Source organism: Vanacampus margaritifer, chromosome 1 (genome assembly GCF_051991255.1).
Source record: "Vanacampus margaritifer isolate UIUO_Vmar chromosome 1, RoL_Vmar_1.0, whole genome shotgun sequence".
NCBI classification, from domain to species: Eukaryota; Metazoa; Chordata; class Actinopteri; order Syngnathiformes; family Syngnathidae; genus Vanacampus; species Vanacampus margaritifer.
The window spans coordinates 47,849,714-47,869,089 of NC_135432.1; the positions used below are offsets into that span (position 1 = coordinate 47,849,714).

The window sequence follows — 19,376 nt, forward strand, 5'->3', positions numbered from 1 at the left end:
ACCATTTTTTTGTCATGGGATAGGCCAATTCTCTCGTACACAGTAAAAATACTTTGAGTAAAATTTACTCTGAATATTTTACTCTCTTCGAAGTGTAAATTTTACTCTGTTTGGAGTGGGACCAAATAGACTCTTTTTAGAGTAAAATGTACTCTACAAAATTTACTCTGTATGTTTTCAAATATTGAAAAATAGAGGATAATGGAAGTAGGATCTGGAACAGCCTCATCTACTAATTATTTGGGGTTGGGCATAACCTATTGAGGTTTTTTTTTTGTAGCTTTTTTTTTTTTTTTGCAAGGAAAGCAATAATAGGATGGGAAAAACACACAAGCTAGTTAGTAGTAGAAGCAGTTCCAAATCCAAAATGGTCAAATTATATGCAAACAAACAAACAAACAAAAAAGCTTCCCAATGCGGTTTAATCAAAATCCAATTAAGAAAAAGAACAATAAACAGTTAAAACCATAAGAAATAAAATTGAATTTAAAACAAACAAACAAACAAGACCTGTTAAAAGTATCAAATGAAAAATGTTTAGATGAATGAACAAAGTCATTTGAAATTTTGCACACACTACAACCAGATGCACACAAAATCGAAAACAGACACTGTGGAGAGAGGGACTCGACTCGGGAAACGGGCGGGCTCCTCTCTCATGTGTTTCCGCATGACAAATATATCTGTAATGTTCATCTTTAAACATGAACCCGCCGTGCAGTCTGGGTGTACAGTGAATGAGTTAATATTGTCTTTTTGGTTTTGTTTTAGTTGTACTGCAGGATGTTGATGCATGCTTAAAGTAAGTTGCATTTAGGGAAAGTAGAAAAGAAAACAACATTGAAAACTGGGGTAAGACGGACCAAAATAAGTGACAGACTCTGTGTCCCAATGCCATACTATGAAAGTCAAACATGTTTTTCAAAAGATAACAGACAGTGATATTAAATGACAATGTGAAAATATATGTGGTGTCAGCAAAAGTCTAACTGTTCACACTTTGGTGAGATTTTTTACAATGATGCTTTACTGACTGTAGTATGATTGGGATACAGGTCAACTTCAACTAAGAGCTGTGGGGAAACAGGGGGAAAAAATACAAACATTAAACGTACAATGGATATGGAAATGTGATACACCCCTTTTAAATTAAATTGGCTGGATTTCAAAACTTAATATGAAAAAGATTTAACTGAAATTATTCTCATAAAACAGGGGACTTAAGCTCATCCAATTTAATTATAATCTAATAAATTTTCACTGGCTTTTTGGTACTTTTTTTGTTCAGTGAAAGCAAACTAACAATAGAGCACAATCTATTGAGTGTGCAAGTGCTGATGTAGACATGCGCACGTTTGCTGGGATTAAAAGAAACTCATGTTATTTTTTGCCTCAGTAGTGCAGTTTGTTTTGTCAAATATCATGAAAACCAAAGGAAACGCAAATTAAGCCTGAACTGGCGTGCAGGTGTGCGCATTGAAACAATCATTTGAAGAAGTCAATACAAAAATGGTCCTTACAATAATTTATTGTATGCGCCTTCACTAGTCTTAACATGATATTCTGACAGATATTGCGTTTGTTTAATTTGAATTAAGCAGCAAAAGCCACTTACTTTTATCCATGTCAGAGGGCGGCCATTTTGCCACTTGCTGTCGACTGAAAATGACATCACAGTTGCTCCTGGCTGAGGTATTGACCTTATCGAGGATCACCTGTTTTCTCAAGATCACTGTGACTGCAACATTTTCCGTCAACAGCAAATGGCAAAATGGCCGCCCCTCAGATGGATAACAATTGATGGTTGTTGCTGCTTAACTCATATTCCACAATTGCAGTATTCATCAGAATGAACTTTTGAAACATTAGTTATGTGTTGGTCCAAAGTACAGGCCGTCGTCAATGTGAAGAAAACTTGGCAATAGAGTGTAGGATTCTGACTAAAGGGAAGGGGCACTTTCATGAAGAACAGTGGGCAACAAATGACCAGTCATTATAATTATGTCTTCAAGACAGACGCCTACTCAATAGATTGAATCCAGCAATAAATGATATGGAACAAAGTTCAAGGTTGGGCTCATTACAACTACTTTGAGTTTGTTTTTCCAACAGAATTGTTCAAGTATGACATGAGATCCTTTCCACAATAATTAAATTGATCCATGGAGGGAAAGTTTTTTATTTAATTAAAACATTGCAAAAAGGGGTGTGTTGACCATTTCCACTGCACATTACATTATGTACAGTAAATGTCAAAAGACAAGCTTCAAGTGCATATCCATAAAACACAAAATGCATGTTTAAAAACAATTCCCACTTGAGATTTCTACCCATCCTGAACTTGAACAATTAAATTTGATTGAAGAGCAGTTCTTATTTTGGCACTCCAGGCTACGTGGATCTACTTAGGGCCTAATACGTCATGTAAGATTGCGCATGTTTACGTGTAAACAATTAAGGAAATGACTCATGCCTAGTAAAACCCTTAAGAGCAGACAAGCCAGTTTGCAGCCCTGGATTAGCAGAAAGAGCGGCAGTCTGGAGCAGCGTGCAGGTGGCGGTTGACAAATGGGGTCTGTTTCACAAAGCAGGTTTAGTGAAAACTCTGAAATGCCAGTGTTAGAATAAATATACATAAGTTATCCCATATTTACTCTTAAAGTATTGCAAAGCATGACTCGTGCTCTTGCAGCTGCAGAACAGGAACTGTGCCCTTATCACAAAATAAGGACTGAAACATTTTGTTGTTGGAACGCCCTGTAATAAAATAAAAAGAGAGTGCTCAGGACAGTGTGCCTCAGAGCGGGCAGGAGACTGTAACTGAGCACATCTCTCTCGGTTCTCCTCGCGAGTAAAAATAATCTAAGTCTTTTGTCTTCCTTCCTTGTTTATTGTTTATTAAATGTTTTAGATTGACTGAACCTGACAGCGGGAAACTGTGAGTTTTCCATTTCAGGAAGCGGTATTACTCAAACCAGAGAAAGAGGGGTAGCTCTAGCCTGTTTCATAAAAAGAGGTAACTTAAGCTCTTGATCAGTTACCATAGTGACAGACTCTATGAACCTAACCTGGTCGGTATCATGTTTATCACAGTGAACCTTGAGTTTCTCTCTGTCTCTGCCTCCTTTCAGACACACACAACATTTGATTTCCTCGTTCATTAAGTCAGCTGGCGAGTTTTGGCGTAACATAGTTCTGCCGTCTGTTATAAAAAAAAAAATAAAAAAAGAAGCTAAATGAATGCGCTACCATTCAAGCAGGTTTCCCCTGTAATATCATTGTGATTGCAAAGGACTACATTTAAATTTACGCATTGACCAGAGCAACAACGTTCTCCCACGTCATCTCCCTTGTTTTTGCAGCTGCTGCGGTGTTGCACTTTTTCATAAAGATATGTTCAAATTTGCCATATGATCGCATTAAGTGTTAGAATAAATGTACATATGTTATCCCATATTTTCTCTTATAGTATTGCAAAGCATTTATTCAGCAGTGTGATCTATGTTTGAACCATATGGTTTGGTGTCGTCTGTGATGAGAGCAGAGCTGCAGTTGCAAAACAGGAACTGTGACCTTATCACAAGATAGATGTTGCTGCTGCCTTCCCAAACCCTTTCGGGCAGCAACGGTTGCATAACTAGGGAATGCCCTTAAAAAAAAATAAAAAGAGAGGGCTTGACAGAATGTGCTAAGAGTGGTAGGAGATTGTAACTGTGCACATCTCTGTCCGTTCTCCTCATGAGCAAAAATAAACCAAGTCTTTTGTCTTCCTTTGTTGTCTGTTGTTTATTTAATGTTCTAGGTTCACTGAATCTGACATAAAAATTTCCAGTTAGAGAGTTGCCATGGTAACTTGTTGAATCTGGGCTCCGTTGATGCGGTCTTTTTAGAGTGGTGGTGCACGCGCTTAACTCCAGGTTTGTAAATTCAGGGTTAGTCTTAGAGTTTGTTGAACCTTCTTTGTGAAACGGACCCCTGGATTACTTGAGTAGAACAAGACTTTTTTTTAAACGCCTTAGTACTGCACACTCAAATGTCTGATTTAGAACCTTGTATAATGTGCATATAACTGATTAATTACTTGTGAAGCCTTTCATTGATATGTTTTTAAACAAATGAGTCATCAATACAAATTTGTAACCTGTTAAGAGTTGTAAACAAATCTGCTTACACACATGGTATTATGGATACACACGTTGAAATGTATTTGGTGTCCTTTGACATTTGTATGCATTCAACCCAGACGGCACATGAAGCTGTAGGACTGAAACTGAGAACAATTCCATTAGATGGCATTGAACGGGGATTGATGAAAATGTTGCATTATCTGAGCACTCGTTTTAGTGTTGTGTGATTAATGGACCGCTACCTATAAATTGTGGGCCAGTCTCTTGGGGTAAAATGGAGGAAAAATAATAATTAAATAGCTCTGTATCGGCCCCAAAAGACACTAGCCCACTGGGCATCAACCCTGTATGCCAGATGGCCAGTCCAGCCCTGTATATGTGGTTGCTTTTGTAACAATTTTTGTTGAGTATTACTTCATTCAAGTCATGTTTTGAGCTGTGAGCTGTTTTCAGCAATGCCCATTATCGATGGGGCAGATGAATCAGCAAAAGACAAAAGAGTTGAGACTCAATCAGCAGTGCCTCTGGTAGTTGCAGCCTCGCAGTGTCCACTTTGTCATAACACGATTCATCAACAATTAATTTCACACAATCAGCCAAATTCTTCAGTCGATTAATTATTACACTTCACCTCACCATGGGTTTTCAATTGTCTTTGTTTATCCTCTGGTTGGCCTTACATTTCATCTCATACTTTAGTCTTCTTTTATTTTCTTTCAAAATATTTGTCAAGCAAGTATGCTTCATGTTTGTTTTATACTTTCATATAGGCAAGACATTTGATCAATTTTTGCATATGGATTGCATTTGAAATCTGGGCAGAATGTTGACCAGAAAGTGTTTTTGTACTTTTGTTTTGTATTATGCCAGAAATGAGTTACATGCTAATTGTTGTTTTGCAATATAAAGGATACTAAATTGCCATCTTGTGAAATTGACCAGTTAAGGACATAACAGATGGATAACAGAGAACAGTATCACTCAACAACTTGAAAACCAAAAAAGGGGAAAAAATCAAGATGATGCAGGGTTTGCATTAAATGTTGCTGTGACTGCAAAAATATTTTTCTGCAAAGCAAATTCGACTGTATTGTAATCAAAATAAGGCAAATTGATGAACAAAATTCATTGAGCAAAATAAAGTTTTCAAAACCATAGTGCCAATCATCAAAATATAAATTACAAAAATGTTATTGTTACAATTCTTTTTAAATGTACTGTCCCACTTTTTAAAGTTTTTTTTTTCTTCACTCAAATGAAATTGTCATCAATTGGATTTACTTTTGTCTTTATAGGCTAACCTTCGTAAAATAATAATTTGCCTTAGAGAAAGGAATATTTTCATCTGCATGCTACAAAATCAAACATGAAAGAAAACAATGGATTTTTATGCAATGCATGACAAAAGTAAAATACTGTCCATGCAAAGCAGACAGATGGTTTAGACTACATCAGCAAATTCAGGAAATGCAAATTGGCTCATAATACTGAGTGACAAAAGAAAGAAAAGACGAACAAAAAAGTACATTTTGAATGCACAGAGCATGCCACTGTCAACATCAAAATAATGTCGGGGTTAGAATGGCATGAATTTCTGTGTAAACATGGTTGGATGACAGGGGCCCTGTCGTTGTCTTTCTTCACAAATCCCCACAAATTTCAGAATACACTGCACATCTTTGACGTCATTTACATGATGAGCTCCTGCATAGCCTTTAAAAGAAATTGGGAATGGCCAACTGGTTGTCAGCTCAATCGTCTCATGTGAGAGAGGGAGAAAAAATTATGACCTTCCTTGACCTTTAGCCAACACTTTTTTTGGCTCCATTTTGTCAAAAGTAATGTGGAAATTCCCAAATTCTTTCAAATACATTCTCTATTTGTAAAAAAGAAAGAAAGAAAAAAAGACTGCTTAACAGAGGTGGCAAATCCAGGTCCAGAAAGTAAAAACCCTGCTAAAGTTTGGCTTTAGCCCCAGGTGTTAGTTAGCTAGCTCCCCGGGTGCTTGCTTACCTGCTAGAGAGCTTTCAAGCTAAAGCCAAACTGTGGCAGGGTTTTTACTTTCTGGACCTGGATTTGCCATCTCTGCCAGTGCTTAATGGATTGTTTTTGTATTTAGGTGTAGAAAAGACAGAATAACAAGTATGCTTGGAAGCAAAACCCATAAAAGAAAAAAAATATACACAGAAATTCAATGATATCTGTTCTCTCTCTCTCTTTCTAAAGCAAAAATGCAAGCATCTACTGTAAATATGGACAATAAAATGTGCATATGAAATGATTACATACAAAACAATCCACAAATGGTAATGAGATTCGTTAAACCAAACTAATAAAATGTACTGTTTCAAAAGAAGGATAGTGATGAATGGCAGCATCACTGGCTCATAATGGTTCACTTTGATACAAATTTCACTTGTTTATGATGTATGCACTCACTTTTTTTTTTTTTTAAATCTCTAGCAGCAGACGAAATTTGTATGTGTGTATGTGACCATGTTAACCACATGGATGACCCCATGTGCAAGTGTAGTTCATGACAATAATGACATTCTGCTCTTATCAATATGACAAATGGCCAGTTTAATTGTTTTCAAATGAAGTTACACTTTGTCTAACCATGGGGATGTGATGCTTTGAGACTGCCATCATCCATACTGGTGCTGAAGCATGAAGGCACATAGAAAGCAAGCAAATGCAAACTAACCTAGCCCACCTGGATGACCAGTTTCGCACTCCTCCAGGTCTTCATCGTCACTGGAACACTCCGCAGATGACGCAAAATCATCTGTTGCATGCTTCTTGATCACAATTTGATTGTCAAAAGCAACAAAGACCGACAGAGGCCAGGACAAAAAAAAAAACCCACACAAAAAACCCACACACAATACATTATTTCACGACTTTCACTCAAGGAATTCTAAAAACAGAGGTGGCAAATCCAGGTCGAGAAAGTAAAAACCCCGCCACAGTTTTGCTTTAGCTCCTTGTGCTAGCTAGCAAGCTCCCTAGCTAGTTAACTGCTAGCTGGTGCTAGCTAGCGAGCTGCCTAGTTAGTTACCTGCTAGGGAGATCGTTAGTTAGCACCTGGGAAAGAAAGTAAAAACCCTGCTACAGTCTTGCTTTAGCCCCTTGTGCTAGCTAGTGAAGTGAATATTCTGTTTCAATTTAATTATAACTGTTTTGATTTAGTTATAACTATTTAGAATTGGACATAATTGCTTTAATTTACTCAGTATAGCTCTGTGTGATAATTCAAATGATGTGAGGGGGTGGCTTTCTCTGTTCACACATTCCTTAGCCATTTTGTGGGGTCTGGTGCCAACAAGACTGGCTCTGAAAACAACGTCAATCTTTATTTGATCTTCTGTTTTCCATCTTGTGACTGCTTGGAGGAAGAAGAAGAAGGAGGAGGAGCATTTGGTGATGTGTATTGAGGTATCATATGACTGTCTGAGAGGAGAGCAGAGAGAGGGGAGGGACTTTCAGAAGGACGGAAGAATATTAGTGACTTGCTCTGGGAGGGGCGTTACAGATGGGAAAGAACATGGCGCCGCTTGGCTGCATTCTCCTCTGTCCATAAGCTTATGATAATAAATCCTTAAGGAAAGTCTGAATTCACCGATCTCATTGTCAGTTTTGATAATCAACATCATGAACACGGGAACCAAAGAAACACATCATTTCACTAGTACCTGGGAAAGTAAAAAAAACGGTCACAGTTTTGCTTTAACTTTAGCTAGCTCCCTGGCAGGTAAGTAGCTAGGGAGCTCACTAGCTAGCAAGTAAAAACCCTGCCACAGTTTTGCTTTAACCCCTTGTGCTATTTAGCTAGCTCCCTAGCAGGTATCTAGCTAGGAAGCTCGCTAGCTAGCACCTGGGAGCTAGTTTTGCTTTAGCCCCTTGTGCTAGCTAGCAAGCTCCCTAGCAGGTAACTAGCTAGGGAGCTCGCTAGCGAGCACCTGGGAAAGAAGGTAAAAACCCTGTTACAGTTTTGCTTTAGCCCCTTGTGCTAGCTAGCAAGCTCCCTAGCTAGTTACCTGCTAGCTGTTGCTAGCCAGCGAGCTGCATAGCTAGTTACCTGCTAGGAAGCTAGCTAGCTAGCACCTGGGAAAGTAAAAAAACTGTCACAGTTTTGCATTAACATTACCTAGCTAGCACAAGGGGCTAATGCAAAACTAGCTAGCTCGAAGGTGCTAGCTAGCAAGCTCTCTAGTAGTTACCTGCGAGGGAGCTAGCTAGCTAGCACAAGAGGCTAAAGCAAAACTATCTCCCAGGTGCTAGCTAGCGAGCTTCCTAGCTAGATACCTGCTAGGGAGCTAGCTAAATAGCACAAGGGGTTATAGCAAAACTGTGGCAGGGTTTTTACTTGCTAGCTAGCGAGCTCCCTAGCTAGTTACCTGCTAGGGAGCTAGCTAAAGTTAAAGCAAAACTGTGACAGTTTTTTTACTTTCCCAGGTGCTAGCTAGCTAGCTCCCTAGCAGGTATCTAGCTAGGAAGCTCGCTAGCTAGCACCTGGGAGCTAGTTTTGCTTTAGCCTCTTGTGCTAGCTAGCTAGCTCCCTCGCAGGTAACTCCTAGAGAGCTTGCTAGCTAGCACCTGCGAGCTAGCTAGTTTTGCATTAGCCCCTTGTGCTAGCTAGCTAATGTTAATGCAAAACTGTGACAGTTTTTTTACTTTCCCAGGTGCTAGCTAGCAAGCTCCCTAGCAGGTAACTAGCTAGGGAGCTCGCTAGTGAGCACCTGGGAAAGAAGGTAAAAACCCTGTTACAGTTTTGCTTTAGCCCCTTGTGCTAGCTAGCAAGCTCCCTAGCTAGTTACCTGCTAGCTGTTGCTAGCCAGCGAGCTGCATAGCTAGTTACCTGCTAGGAAGCTAGCTAGCTAGCACCTGGGAAAGTAAAAAAACTGTCACAGTTTTGCATTAACATTAGCTAGCTAGCACAAGGGGCTAATGCAAAACTAGCTAGCTCGAAGGTGCTAGCTAGCAAGCTCTCTAGTAGTTACCTGCGAGGGAGCTAGCTAGCTAGCACAAGAGGCTAAAGCAAAACTATCTCCAATGTGCTAGCTAGCGAGCTTCCTAGCTAGATACCTGCTAGGGAGCTAGCTAAATAGCACAAGGGGTTATAGCAAAACTGTGGCAGGGTTTTTACTTGCTAGCTAGCGAGCTCCCTAGCTAGTTACCTGCTAGGGAGCTAGCTAAAGTTAAAGCAAAACTGTGACAGTTTTTTTTACTTTCCCAGGTGCTAGCTAGCTAGCTCCCTAGCAGGTATCTAGCTAGGAAGCTCGCTAGCTAGAACCTGGGAGCTAATTTTGCTTTAGCCTCTTGTGCTAGCTAGCTAGCTCCCTCGCAGGTAACTCCTAGAGAGCTTGCTAGCTAGCACCTGCGAGCTAGCTAGTTTTGCATTAGCCCCTTGTGCTAGCTAGCTAATGTTAATGCAAAACTGTGACAGTTTTTTTACTTTCCCAGGTGCTAGCTAGCTAGCTCCCTAGCAGGTAACTAGCTAGGGAGCTTGCTAGCTAGCACAAGGGGCTAAAGCAAAACTGTTACAGGGTTTTTACTTCCAGGGCCTGGATTTGCCACCTCTGTCTAAAACCATATCATTTAACCCATACCGTTGAAGAGGACCTGTGTTTCCGTGTGGTGGTGGTGGACATCATGGTAGTCGTCTCAATGAAGGTAGTGGAGACATCTGAAGGCATGGCAGTGGACTTGGCCGAGCCTGCCCCACTGGGGCTCTCGCCGACCAGCCTCACACTCCCATTTATCTTGACGTTGAGGTTGCTCTCAGCAGCCATGTTCAACACTTTGAGGCCATTGTAATAAAGACCTGACAGTTGACCCTGAAATGGCCGCCCATGATCGCTTCCACCAATTGCAACTGTGGCTTGAGTGTTGAATATGGTCAGCTGCCGTCCTACACAGAAACAGCCACATATATGAAAAAAATACAACAGAGACCTAAAGTACAGACAGCAGGCTGTTTTACGATTATAAAATTGTCCGTATATATCTACAAACTGAAAATGCCCATTCTCAGTTTTGCGTTTCTGTATGTTTGGCTGAGGCGCAAAATACAAAATTGGATGTGAAACCGCTTATTTTAAATTGATAGTTTAGACCGTGTCTCAAACAGGGTTGGGGAATTCAGATCCACAAAGTAAAAACCCTGAAACATTTTGGCTCTAGCCACAGATGCTTCTACTCAACAGGTCATAATTTTATTATCATAATGTGGATAGCAACATTTCATGTACAGTGTATGCTAATTTTATGCTTAAAAAAAAGTCTGGAATGGGCCAATACTAGGAGTGACAGGCATTTACATTTTTAAATCGTAATTAATAGCATGACTTCAATAGTTAACTCACGATTAATCGAATATTTGATATCTGTTCTAAATGTACAATAAATGTACAATAAAATATTTTTTCATTCTCTTGTTAACATAAAAGTGGAAAAAATGTTAAACTAATGGAAATATGGCCGCATCTTTTAGTCATTGATACAGTAATTTTATAATAATTCATAAAATTTAGTTTAAAAAATGTACTAATGTAATTTAAAAAAAACTGTGTGATATTGATTTGTGTTGAGGTTATTTTTCTGCCACTAGATGGCATAATTGCATTTGCAAGACATTGGTGCATTTTTCTTTTCAGATTAAGAGCTATCTAATCTCTAATATGAACTAATTTGTGAATTTCTGTGTTTTTAAAATTGTAAAATGCAACTTAACCCCAGTCTCCACATATACATGCATTATTATTAAAGTTATTACTTATTTTGACGTGGACGTGTCTGCTGTGTTGCGACTGGAATTCCCCCAGTACAAGCCTTCCAAGTAAGGGGCAGTCATTAATCGTGCGTAAAAAAAAAAGAGTGGCGTTAAAGGAACTCTAAATTAAGTCAAAATGAATGCACTAATTTTGACACCCCTCGCCGATACACATTTTGAGTATTTTTCATTGAGCATTATCTGATTCAGATTTGAAAAGAAAAATCCACTGATTCATTGAAATTGAAAGTACATGAGCAAAGTAAGAACATATTAAAGAGCAAAAATGTTTGCAAATACCTTTTTCTTGTAGCCATTCTTCAACTGGCCTGGAATATTTGAAAGGAATTTTCTTATTGGCCATTTGATACCGCTCAATGTCACTGTTCCCTTTAACAAAACATGTACAATGATTTAGTTGTCATCAAGCTTGTGTCATCAAGACAAAAATTAACATGTTTAATCTATCTAAATAGTTCTTTAAAATATATGTTTTTTCCTGTTGACTTCACATTTGTAAATCTAGACTTTTTCTTTTTAAATGGGCAAAGAGCTCAAAAATACACATGTATGGAATGTTGAGCACACACTGCAAAGGCCACTAGTATTACAGCAAATCCCCCTCCATTGCGGGTTCCAGGTTTATGGCCTAGCAATTTTCGCGGATTTATTTATCTTCTTTTTTGTGTTTTTTTTTAAGTTAGTTCAAAAGTTAAAAGTTTAGTGAAAAACTTTTATGTTGTTCTACAAACACAATTCCAACTACGTTGAGACATTGTGTTAAGTAAAAACAGAATACAATGATTTACAATGTTCAACATATTCAACTTATAATTGAATACACTACAAAGACAAGATATTTAACTCATTTACTCCCAGTCATTTTCACTGTAGCAACCCCCTTTGCTCCCATTTTTTTTAAACTGGATTTTAACTGATTTTGCAAAGCCCACAAAATATTGTTCTATTGCTATAAAAACAGTCAACCTACCAAAAGAAAGATTAGAGTCTCTTCTTTCATCAGGAAAAAAGTACATTTGTATTTTGTTTCCGTTTTGCAGCAATTATCATTAAACTATTGCTAAGTTTCATCAATATTCACAAACCTGTTGAAAACACTGACAAAAAGAGCTTGTTGCAACATGGCCCTGGCTGATCTCTTGTACTCTGCTGCCACCTAGTGGCCATTTTTTGTAATAACTACCATTGCTTTAAGCGACCTCTTCAGGTCAGAGGCTGCAGCAAATCCATCTGTGTGCTCTAGCATAAAAAAAAAAACCTTTAAAAAAACATACGTTTGGGACCATGGCAATATTTAAAATAGAACGGTTTTATACATTTTTTGGGGAGCAAATGAGTTCATGTTCAAACTGATACACTTTATTGTTTTTAGCAAATAATCATTAACTTAATTTTGTTTGGGGGTTTTTTGGGCCGCAACACGTTCCAAAATAAGATCAGATGACTCAGAAAGTTGAGGATTGTTCATCAAATCCCACAGGTGAACAGGTTAATCCGAACAGGTGAGTGCCGTGATTATGTATAAAATGAGCTCCCTAAGCGTGTTTTATTTTTTATTTTATTTTCACATAAATAGCATTTAGGGAATTATTTTTATTTTTTTCAAATAATACACATAAAAAAAGAATCATCCTAGAAACACATTTAAACACATATATATTGAGAGCAAGAGATTGATGATGAAAATATTGTACAGTGCACTAATCCCTTAATGTGTGAGCAAAGAAATCACACTTTCCCCGACACCATATACATTAATAATAATGCTCAAAGATATACATTAGAAAAGAGATGTTGCTTTATGTCTTAAAAATCAAGATTACAGCGGATAACATGCAATAATTTTCAACTACAACTACATCTAGTGGTCAAGAGTGGAATTAAATACCAAATAGACTAGCGTTAGACCAAAATAGCCATTATAGTTGTACAAAAAAAAAAAGAAGTAAAAATGCAAAATAGCGGATTGGCTTGAACCCGTGACGAAGGTGGGATTACTGTAGTATATTCAATTTTCAGCATTGAAAACAGATTTTTTTTCCCACGCAGTCCCAAATCCCTGACAGCGACTACAATTCTGTATTATACAGAAAGTTATTTTAAAGATTTGTCCCTCTGACGCAAAGCAAAATATCAGCAGTAGGCTAAAGTTTAACACACTACAAACAGCAACAATAGTTTCTGTATTAATGAGGGATGTGAGTTGGTACCTGTCGGGAAGTGTTCATTGATGGACCAGTTATCAACCTGCAGCGTAGCGTTACCACCATTTCTGGTGAAGCGGACCACATGATACTTCCCATCATTCACTGGGGTACTGCTCTCTTGTACACTGATATCCACTGTCCCAATGTTGAACGTCACACCAATTTTGCCTTGTTGCTAAAATGACACAAAAACAGTTGCTTTTTAATAAACACAGGCTTGCTATTTGAACAATATTTGCCACTCATGAACAGAACATGAAATTGTATTGATTGATTTATTGATGACACAGGATACAGAGTATTGTGACTGAAACATCTCCATTGTTTTTGTGCACTTAGATACCACTTATACATTCCGTTTCTGTTGAGTGTCGCTGAGAGTTCGGGCCTATTCTGTCTTTGTACAAAAGGCAAACTACAGGCTGGAATGGTCGCCTGTCAATCACAGTGCACACAATGAGCTCGACAAAAAAATTCATGTACAAGCCACTGAGTAGGAACTGAATCCATGCTGCCTGCGCAAGTCAGGCGAGCAATGTACTGTACTTGGATGATTATGAATGAATCATGCGAAAATAGCAATGACCTTGCAAAGATATTTTATGATAATTATGTTTTATATTGTATCTGGATTAGATTACAATATAAATATAGTTTTGTGACAGACTAATAATCTCTGAAATCAAAGAAGGGAATTGTGCTTTCTTGTAGTGTCCACCAGAGAGCACCATAAATCCATAGTGCCACCTCCCTGTCCACATACGCTAGATCAGGGGTGGCCAAATTCGGTCCTCGAGAGCCACTATCCAGCCTGTTTTCCATGTCTTCCTCCTTCAGCGCAGCTGATTCTAATGATCAGATCACCAGCAAGCTTTGCAGAAGCCTGACAACGATCCTGATCATGAATCAGGTGTGTTAGTGGAGAGAAACATGGAAAACAGGCTGGATAGTGGCTCTCGAGGACCGAACTTGGCCACCCCTGCTAGATGGACACCTGGGCCCAGTATTTCAGACATAATCCACAAGGATTAAATTTGGCAAATTAAATTAGACCCAGATCGGATCCGAAATGGAGTATTTCAAACCACATTTAATCTTGAAATTCAAATCCTGCCTTTAATCCAGATTTGAGCCCGTGTTGGGTATTTCAAAACTTCAGTCCCAGATGTGGATCAAGTTTGATCCTGAAAAAAAATAATCCCACCTCGGGGTAGGATTAGACTGTGATCCCACAATTTCCTCATCAATAAATAAATATCGCTTGCATTTCTCAGAATTAATAATGTGTGTAAGAGATATTCGTAATAAACTACCCCCCCCCCCCCCAAAAAAAAAGATGAATGCATGCGGAATGCTTGTGATATGCTTGTAAAGTAAATCAAAAGATGAAGATATGTGAAAACTACTAATTGTTAATTGTAGTTGGATGGGAAAAAAAGAAGCAGGATTCAAACCTAGAACCTTCCCCATTCCAGTCAAGTGCTTTAACCACCACACTATTGAGGTTATGGAAGTATCAGTGACATTTTATGTAAATGAATAGAGTAATTGAGTGTAATTGATGTATCATCAATGTCAAATGATATTTAATAAAATCGATGATATTTAATAAAATGTATGTTACTATTTCAGAAATTGAATTGGAAAAAAATTAAATTCCAAAAAGGAATTGAACACTGACTTTCCACATGCTAGTCATTTGCTTAAACTACTGCATTGTTGACATAAAGTGATACTGTATGTAATTGTATTTAGTAATCGAGTGTAACATTTGAATGCATGTGAAATGCTTTATCATCAAAATAATGTTCAATGACATTGAAAAAATATGGATGTTTAAAGCTGCTAAATGCAGAAAATTTAAACATATTTGAATCAATTTTGAATCACTACTGCTACCTGTGACTTCAGCATTCCCACAATTAAACCTCATTATGTACTTTTTTACGAGTAACGAAAAAATAAATTGCTTCATCCCAAAATTTAACAGCAACAAAATTTAAAAGGCAAATCAACCCTAACATTTTCTGTGCCTTCACTAGTCTAAACACGGCATTCTGATTAATATTGTGTTTGCACTGAGCAATTGTGATGTCATTTTCATTGGACAGCAAGTGGTAAAATTACATTTGGTATATTGATTTATCAAAGCCACTATTTGGTCTATAAAATACAATATGGTCCCCTGACCAGCCTGTGATCCTGGGGGCGGGAATCGCGGGATGGATTTGGAGATCTCAATCCAAGAGGATCCAGATTATTCTGATCCAATCCAGCAAAGTTTTGAAGTACCGGGACAAAAACTCATGATCCATGGATCAGAAAAATGGGATTTGGAAATCTAGATCAATTTAATCTGGATCTAATTTTTTTTTTAAATACTGGGCCATCGTGATTGCACCAGCTGGGTTTTCATTTTCAGATCTAACATCTTCCACAATGTGATTAACCTACCTAATGTAGGACAATCGAGCCTGACTCTCAAATTCAGTTCTAGTTCATTTCCAAAACAAGGTTAAGGTCAAGCCACTGTATTGGAAATTAAGAATTTAGCGTGGGAAGGATCCCACACTCTATTTGGCATTTGTGTTCTTGCATTCTTGGAGCATCTTGCTCTGGTGCTTCATGGAAAAAGCAACGCTTATGCTGTGAACTTACAATATGCAGCATGAGATAGTCCCCCAGACCAGGGGCACTGTCGATCCTGACAAGGATGCCGTCTTTGAGCGAGGTACTAAAGCCAACTGTCAGCCTGTCGGTCCTGGTGCTTGGTCTCTCATTGGCCGGCCACTTGAATGTTATGAGGCCCCCTCCTTTGCCGAAGATGTACGTGGTGCCAGCTGAACAGAGCAAGAGAATTTGAAATCATTAAGTACAGAATACAACAACATGAGTGTGGCAGCCCATAGTAAACACACTGCAATAGCAAAGTCCTGTAAATCCGGAGTCAGTGTGTCTTGTTGGGCTGCTGTGTTTTTCAATGGGCCAATTCTTCTCAGTATCTTGGTCTCGCTCCTTAAAGTGGAAGGCTAGACTGGGTTTTGGTATTTTCACAGAGGGGCAAAAACTGGTATTTTTCACATGACACTCTTGATTCGCTGCCATTGGAAGCGGCTCCTCTCATTCCATTTAAAACCGGTGTGTGAAATGCGCACAGACCTTGACATGGTGGAAGAAGAAACTAATTTCCTAGAGTCCATGCAGGAGGTGCACAAAGTACAGTAAGTTTATATAGAGCTGGTGGATGATTAATTAATTGCATAATTTTCTGTATTCATTTGCAATTAATCAAATTTTTTCTACTTCTTCTAATTTTTATTAAGCTTGTAACAGATCTTGGAATTATCATTGAATCGAAATGTAGCAATCTTCAGAGCTCCTTCTATAATGCTTGTAGTACTAATGCTGCATGAGGTGGCAACTGCACTCCGAATTATAGCATTCTGGTGGGTTGCCAGGTTTACAGACACTACACACAAAAAAGCTTCTCTTTCAGAGCGCATGTTGAAAATCAATACTTTCTGTAAACAGGCAAGACGTGTCCAGTCATGTGTTTCAAGTGTAAGTCAAGTTGAGTCTTAGGAACACCAAGTCAAGTGAAGCCAAGAAAGTCCCAACGTGTCCAACATGAGTCAAGTCATGTGACTCGCGTCCCATAACGCTTCTAATTATACCCATTTTAGGGATTTTGACCATAATATGGAAGTTGTAATATGAGTGTGACACATCCGCACTTACGATCATTGCACTGCGTCCCGGTGTAGGAGGTCATGGAGCAGTCACACGTGTAGTTCTCCCACTGCTGGATGCAAATCCCCATGTTGGCACAGGAATCCTCCTGACAGGTGGTGCTAGGTCCTGCAAAGTCAACAAACCGCCACAGTCACCTTGTACAATTTAGAAAATAACGAGATAGGTTTGATCGAGTTATTAATCTGCAGGCGCATGACATGGTCATGTTCCCTAAACGTAAAGCATTGAGTTAGGCTTGGAAGTAATTTGGGAAACTTAAGTGTTGTTTTTGAACATTTCAAAACATTTGTAAAATGTACAATCCAACAAGAATATATTTCCAATTTGGACTGGGGCCAAAAACTCTTTAATAGAGATCCTGAAGTCACGTGACTATTACGTGATCACAGCCCCTCCCATGACTAGAGTAATTATTGACCTCCACTCCCCTGCTACAGTATTTGAACACTGGGACCAATTCCTGTATGTTGCCATTCAAGCCCTCTTTTTAAGTATCCTAAGTAAATTACATCAGTATTAACATCTGGATTAGATACACAAGTTAAAAAACAGCACCTTTTGCTTGAATCCACACGTTTTCATCCATCTATTCTATTCATCTATCTATTCCATTTATTGTCTGAACTGCTTATGCTCACCGGGGTCATGGGTGTGCTGGAACCTGCTATCTTTGGGCGGCAGGCAAGGGTACAACCTGAACTGTTAAACGGGTATCGAACCCTCTGAATCTTTGTAGAAATCAAGTCATTCAATGCAGTAACGTGAGTTCTGTGTTTGTGGTCCAGCTGTTTCGTAGACTTCTTATTATTCACTTCATAATGCTAATTTGCTCTGCCTCCCGTTTATTTGGTGTGTCATTTCACTGTCGTCCTTCAAGATTTGCTGATGACGTCACATTAAAGGATCGAAGCAGGAATGTTTCGTGGCTTGGTTTGTGGTTAACTCATTCACTCCCAGCAATTTTCACTGAAGCAACCCTCGTCGCTCCCGGCTGTTTTACAGGATTTTGACTGATTTTGCAGAATATTGGGTTCTATAGCTATGAAAACATGGAACCTACCAAAAGAAAGAGTCTCTTCTTTCATCAGGGAAAAAAAGTACATTTCTATCATATATATTATATATCTGTTTCCGTTTTGCAGCAGTTAGCATTAGAATATAGCTAAGTTTCATCATTATTCAAATTCCTGTTGAAAACACTGACAAAAATAACTTGTTGCAACATGGCCCTGGTTGATCTCTTATATTCCGCTGCCACCTGCTGGCCATTTTTCTGTAATAACTACCATTGCTTCAACCATTCTCATCAGTTCAGAGGCTGCATCAAAGCCTTCTGTATGCTCCCCCCACACACACACACACACATATTAAAAACGCATAAATACGTCTTTGGGAGCATGGTAATATTTTTAATAGAACATATTTATACATTTTTGGGAGTAAATGAGTTAATGGTTATTCAGGGGGAAAACGTGTCCATGTTTTATGAAGAAATATTTCACTTTATATGCATACATTAAATCTTACAGCCCTATCATATCTGGTATCAACAATGGAAGTAAATGTCGGGGCGTAAGCGGAATGGCCCCTTGAGTATGTCCTCCCCCCTTCTTTTTCATTCACAAACATGAACAATATAGGTAGTATTCACATGACATCATTTGCCCCGCATTGTGTGCCGTTCACAGGTCCTTGGAATGTCGAATGGAAACGAACAAAGAAGTGTCCGGAATTGCAAAGATAAATCGAAAGAATTTTCAACCAACAAAGTCTACCAGTGTGTCCTGACCATTTTGATTAAGGTAAGTGTCATTGTAAGATGGTAAAAATGCTTTTACCATAATGCGATCGTGATATACAGTATGTGAGCCGCTAGCCGTGGCTAGTTCTGGCTAAAAATAGATCTGGTGGTCAAGATGTTCAATTTTGAGATCTCTCCAAATGCCCTCCTTAATGTTTCTTTTTTTAATTTCCCAGCAGCCCAAAAGTTGAAATTGTTGTTAAAGTATACGAAAATAAGTGATGTTGTTGTTGTTTTTGTTGTAACAGGGTAGTGCTAGTAGCTAGCGCTGTCAGGGAACTAGCTAACTTGATTTAAAAAATATCCCGAGAGATAAATGCACATAGCAACCAATAAAAGCCGAAAGTACAGAAGACGCAAGAATGTCCGTGTTTTGGGATCGGGCCATCCTAACTCAGAGCATATGAGACGTTGCCATGTAGTCCAGTCCGGCCAGTAACATCGGTAAATGTTTGTAATCCAATCAATTCCACTAATCAAACGTTTCAACATGTACCGCAACAAGGAGTGTTGAGCTAAACCTTCCGCATACGTCTTGCTTACAGAAGTAACGTTAGAGGAAGCTGCGGGTGGCGTTCATCAATAACAAAAGAACATTCGGTGTAAACACAGTTGATTCGGTTGGAAAGTTGACCCATCATGAGAGGCGGATCCCGTCACGTCAGTGAATACTAAATAGCCTTCTATCAATA

General features: G+C 38.7%; 1 protein-coding gene across 9 annotated transcripts in view; it reads right to left on the reverse strand.

Annotated features, from left to right (window-relative positions):
- The window catches only part of nrxn3a (neurexin 3a), a 170,112-nt gene that overhangs the window by 8,436 nt on the left and 142,300 nt on the right, over positions 1-19,376 (reverse strand). For 3 of the 9 annotated variants that reach the window (XR_013294013.1, XM_077564917.1, XM_077564970.1), the window contains exons 18-23: positions 16,869-16,988; positions 15,789-15,970; positions 13,134-13,305; positions 11,203-11,292; positions 9,740-10,041; positions 6,835-6,928 (exon numbers count right to left, since the gene is read on the reverse strand). Coding sequence is in view for 5 of the 9 variants with exons in the window: in XM_077564917.1 (XP_077421043.1) it covers positions 6,835-6,928; positions 9,740-10,041; positions 11,203-11,292; positions 13,134-13,305; positions 15,789-15,970; positions 16,869-16,988 (960 nt within the window). In the remaining 4 variants the exon portion in view is untranslated. The remainder of the gene's footprint in view (positions 1-6,834; positions 6,929-9,739; positions 10,042-11,202; positions 11,293-13,133; positions 13,306-15,788; positions 15,971-16,868; positions 16,989-19,376) is intronic. The other 6 variants (XR_013294023.1, XM_077564961.1, XR_013294014.1 and 3 more) reach the window with 3 other exon arrangements.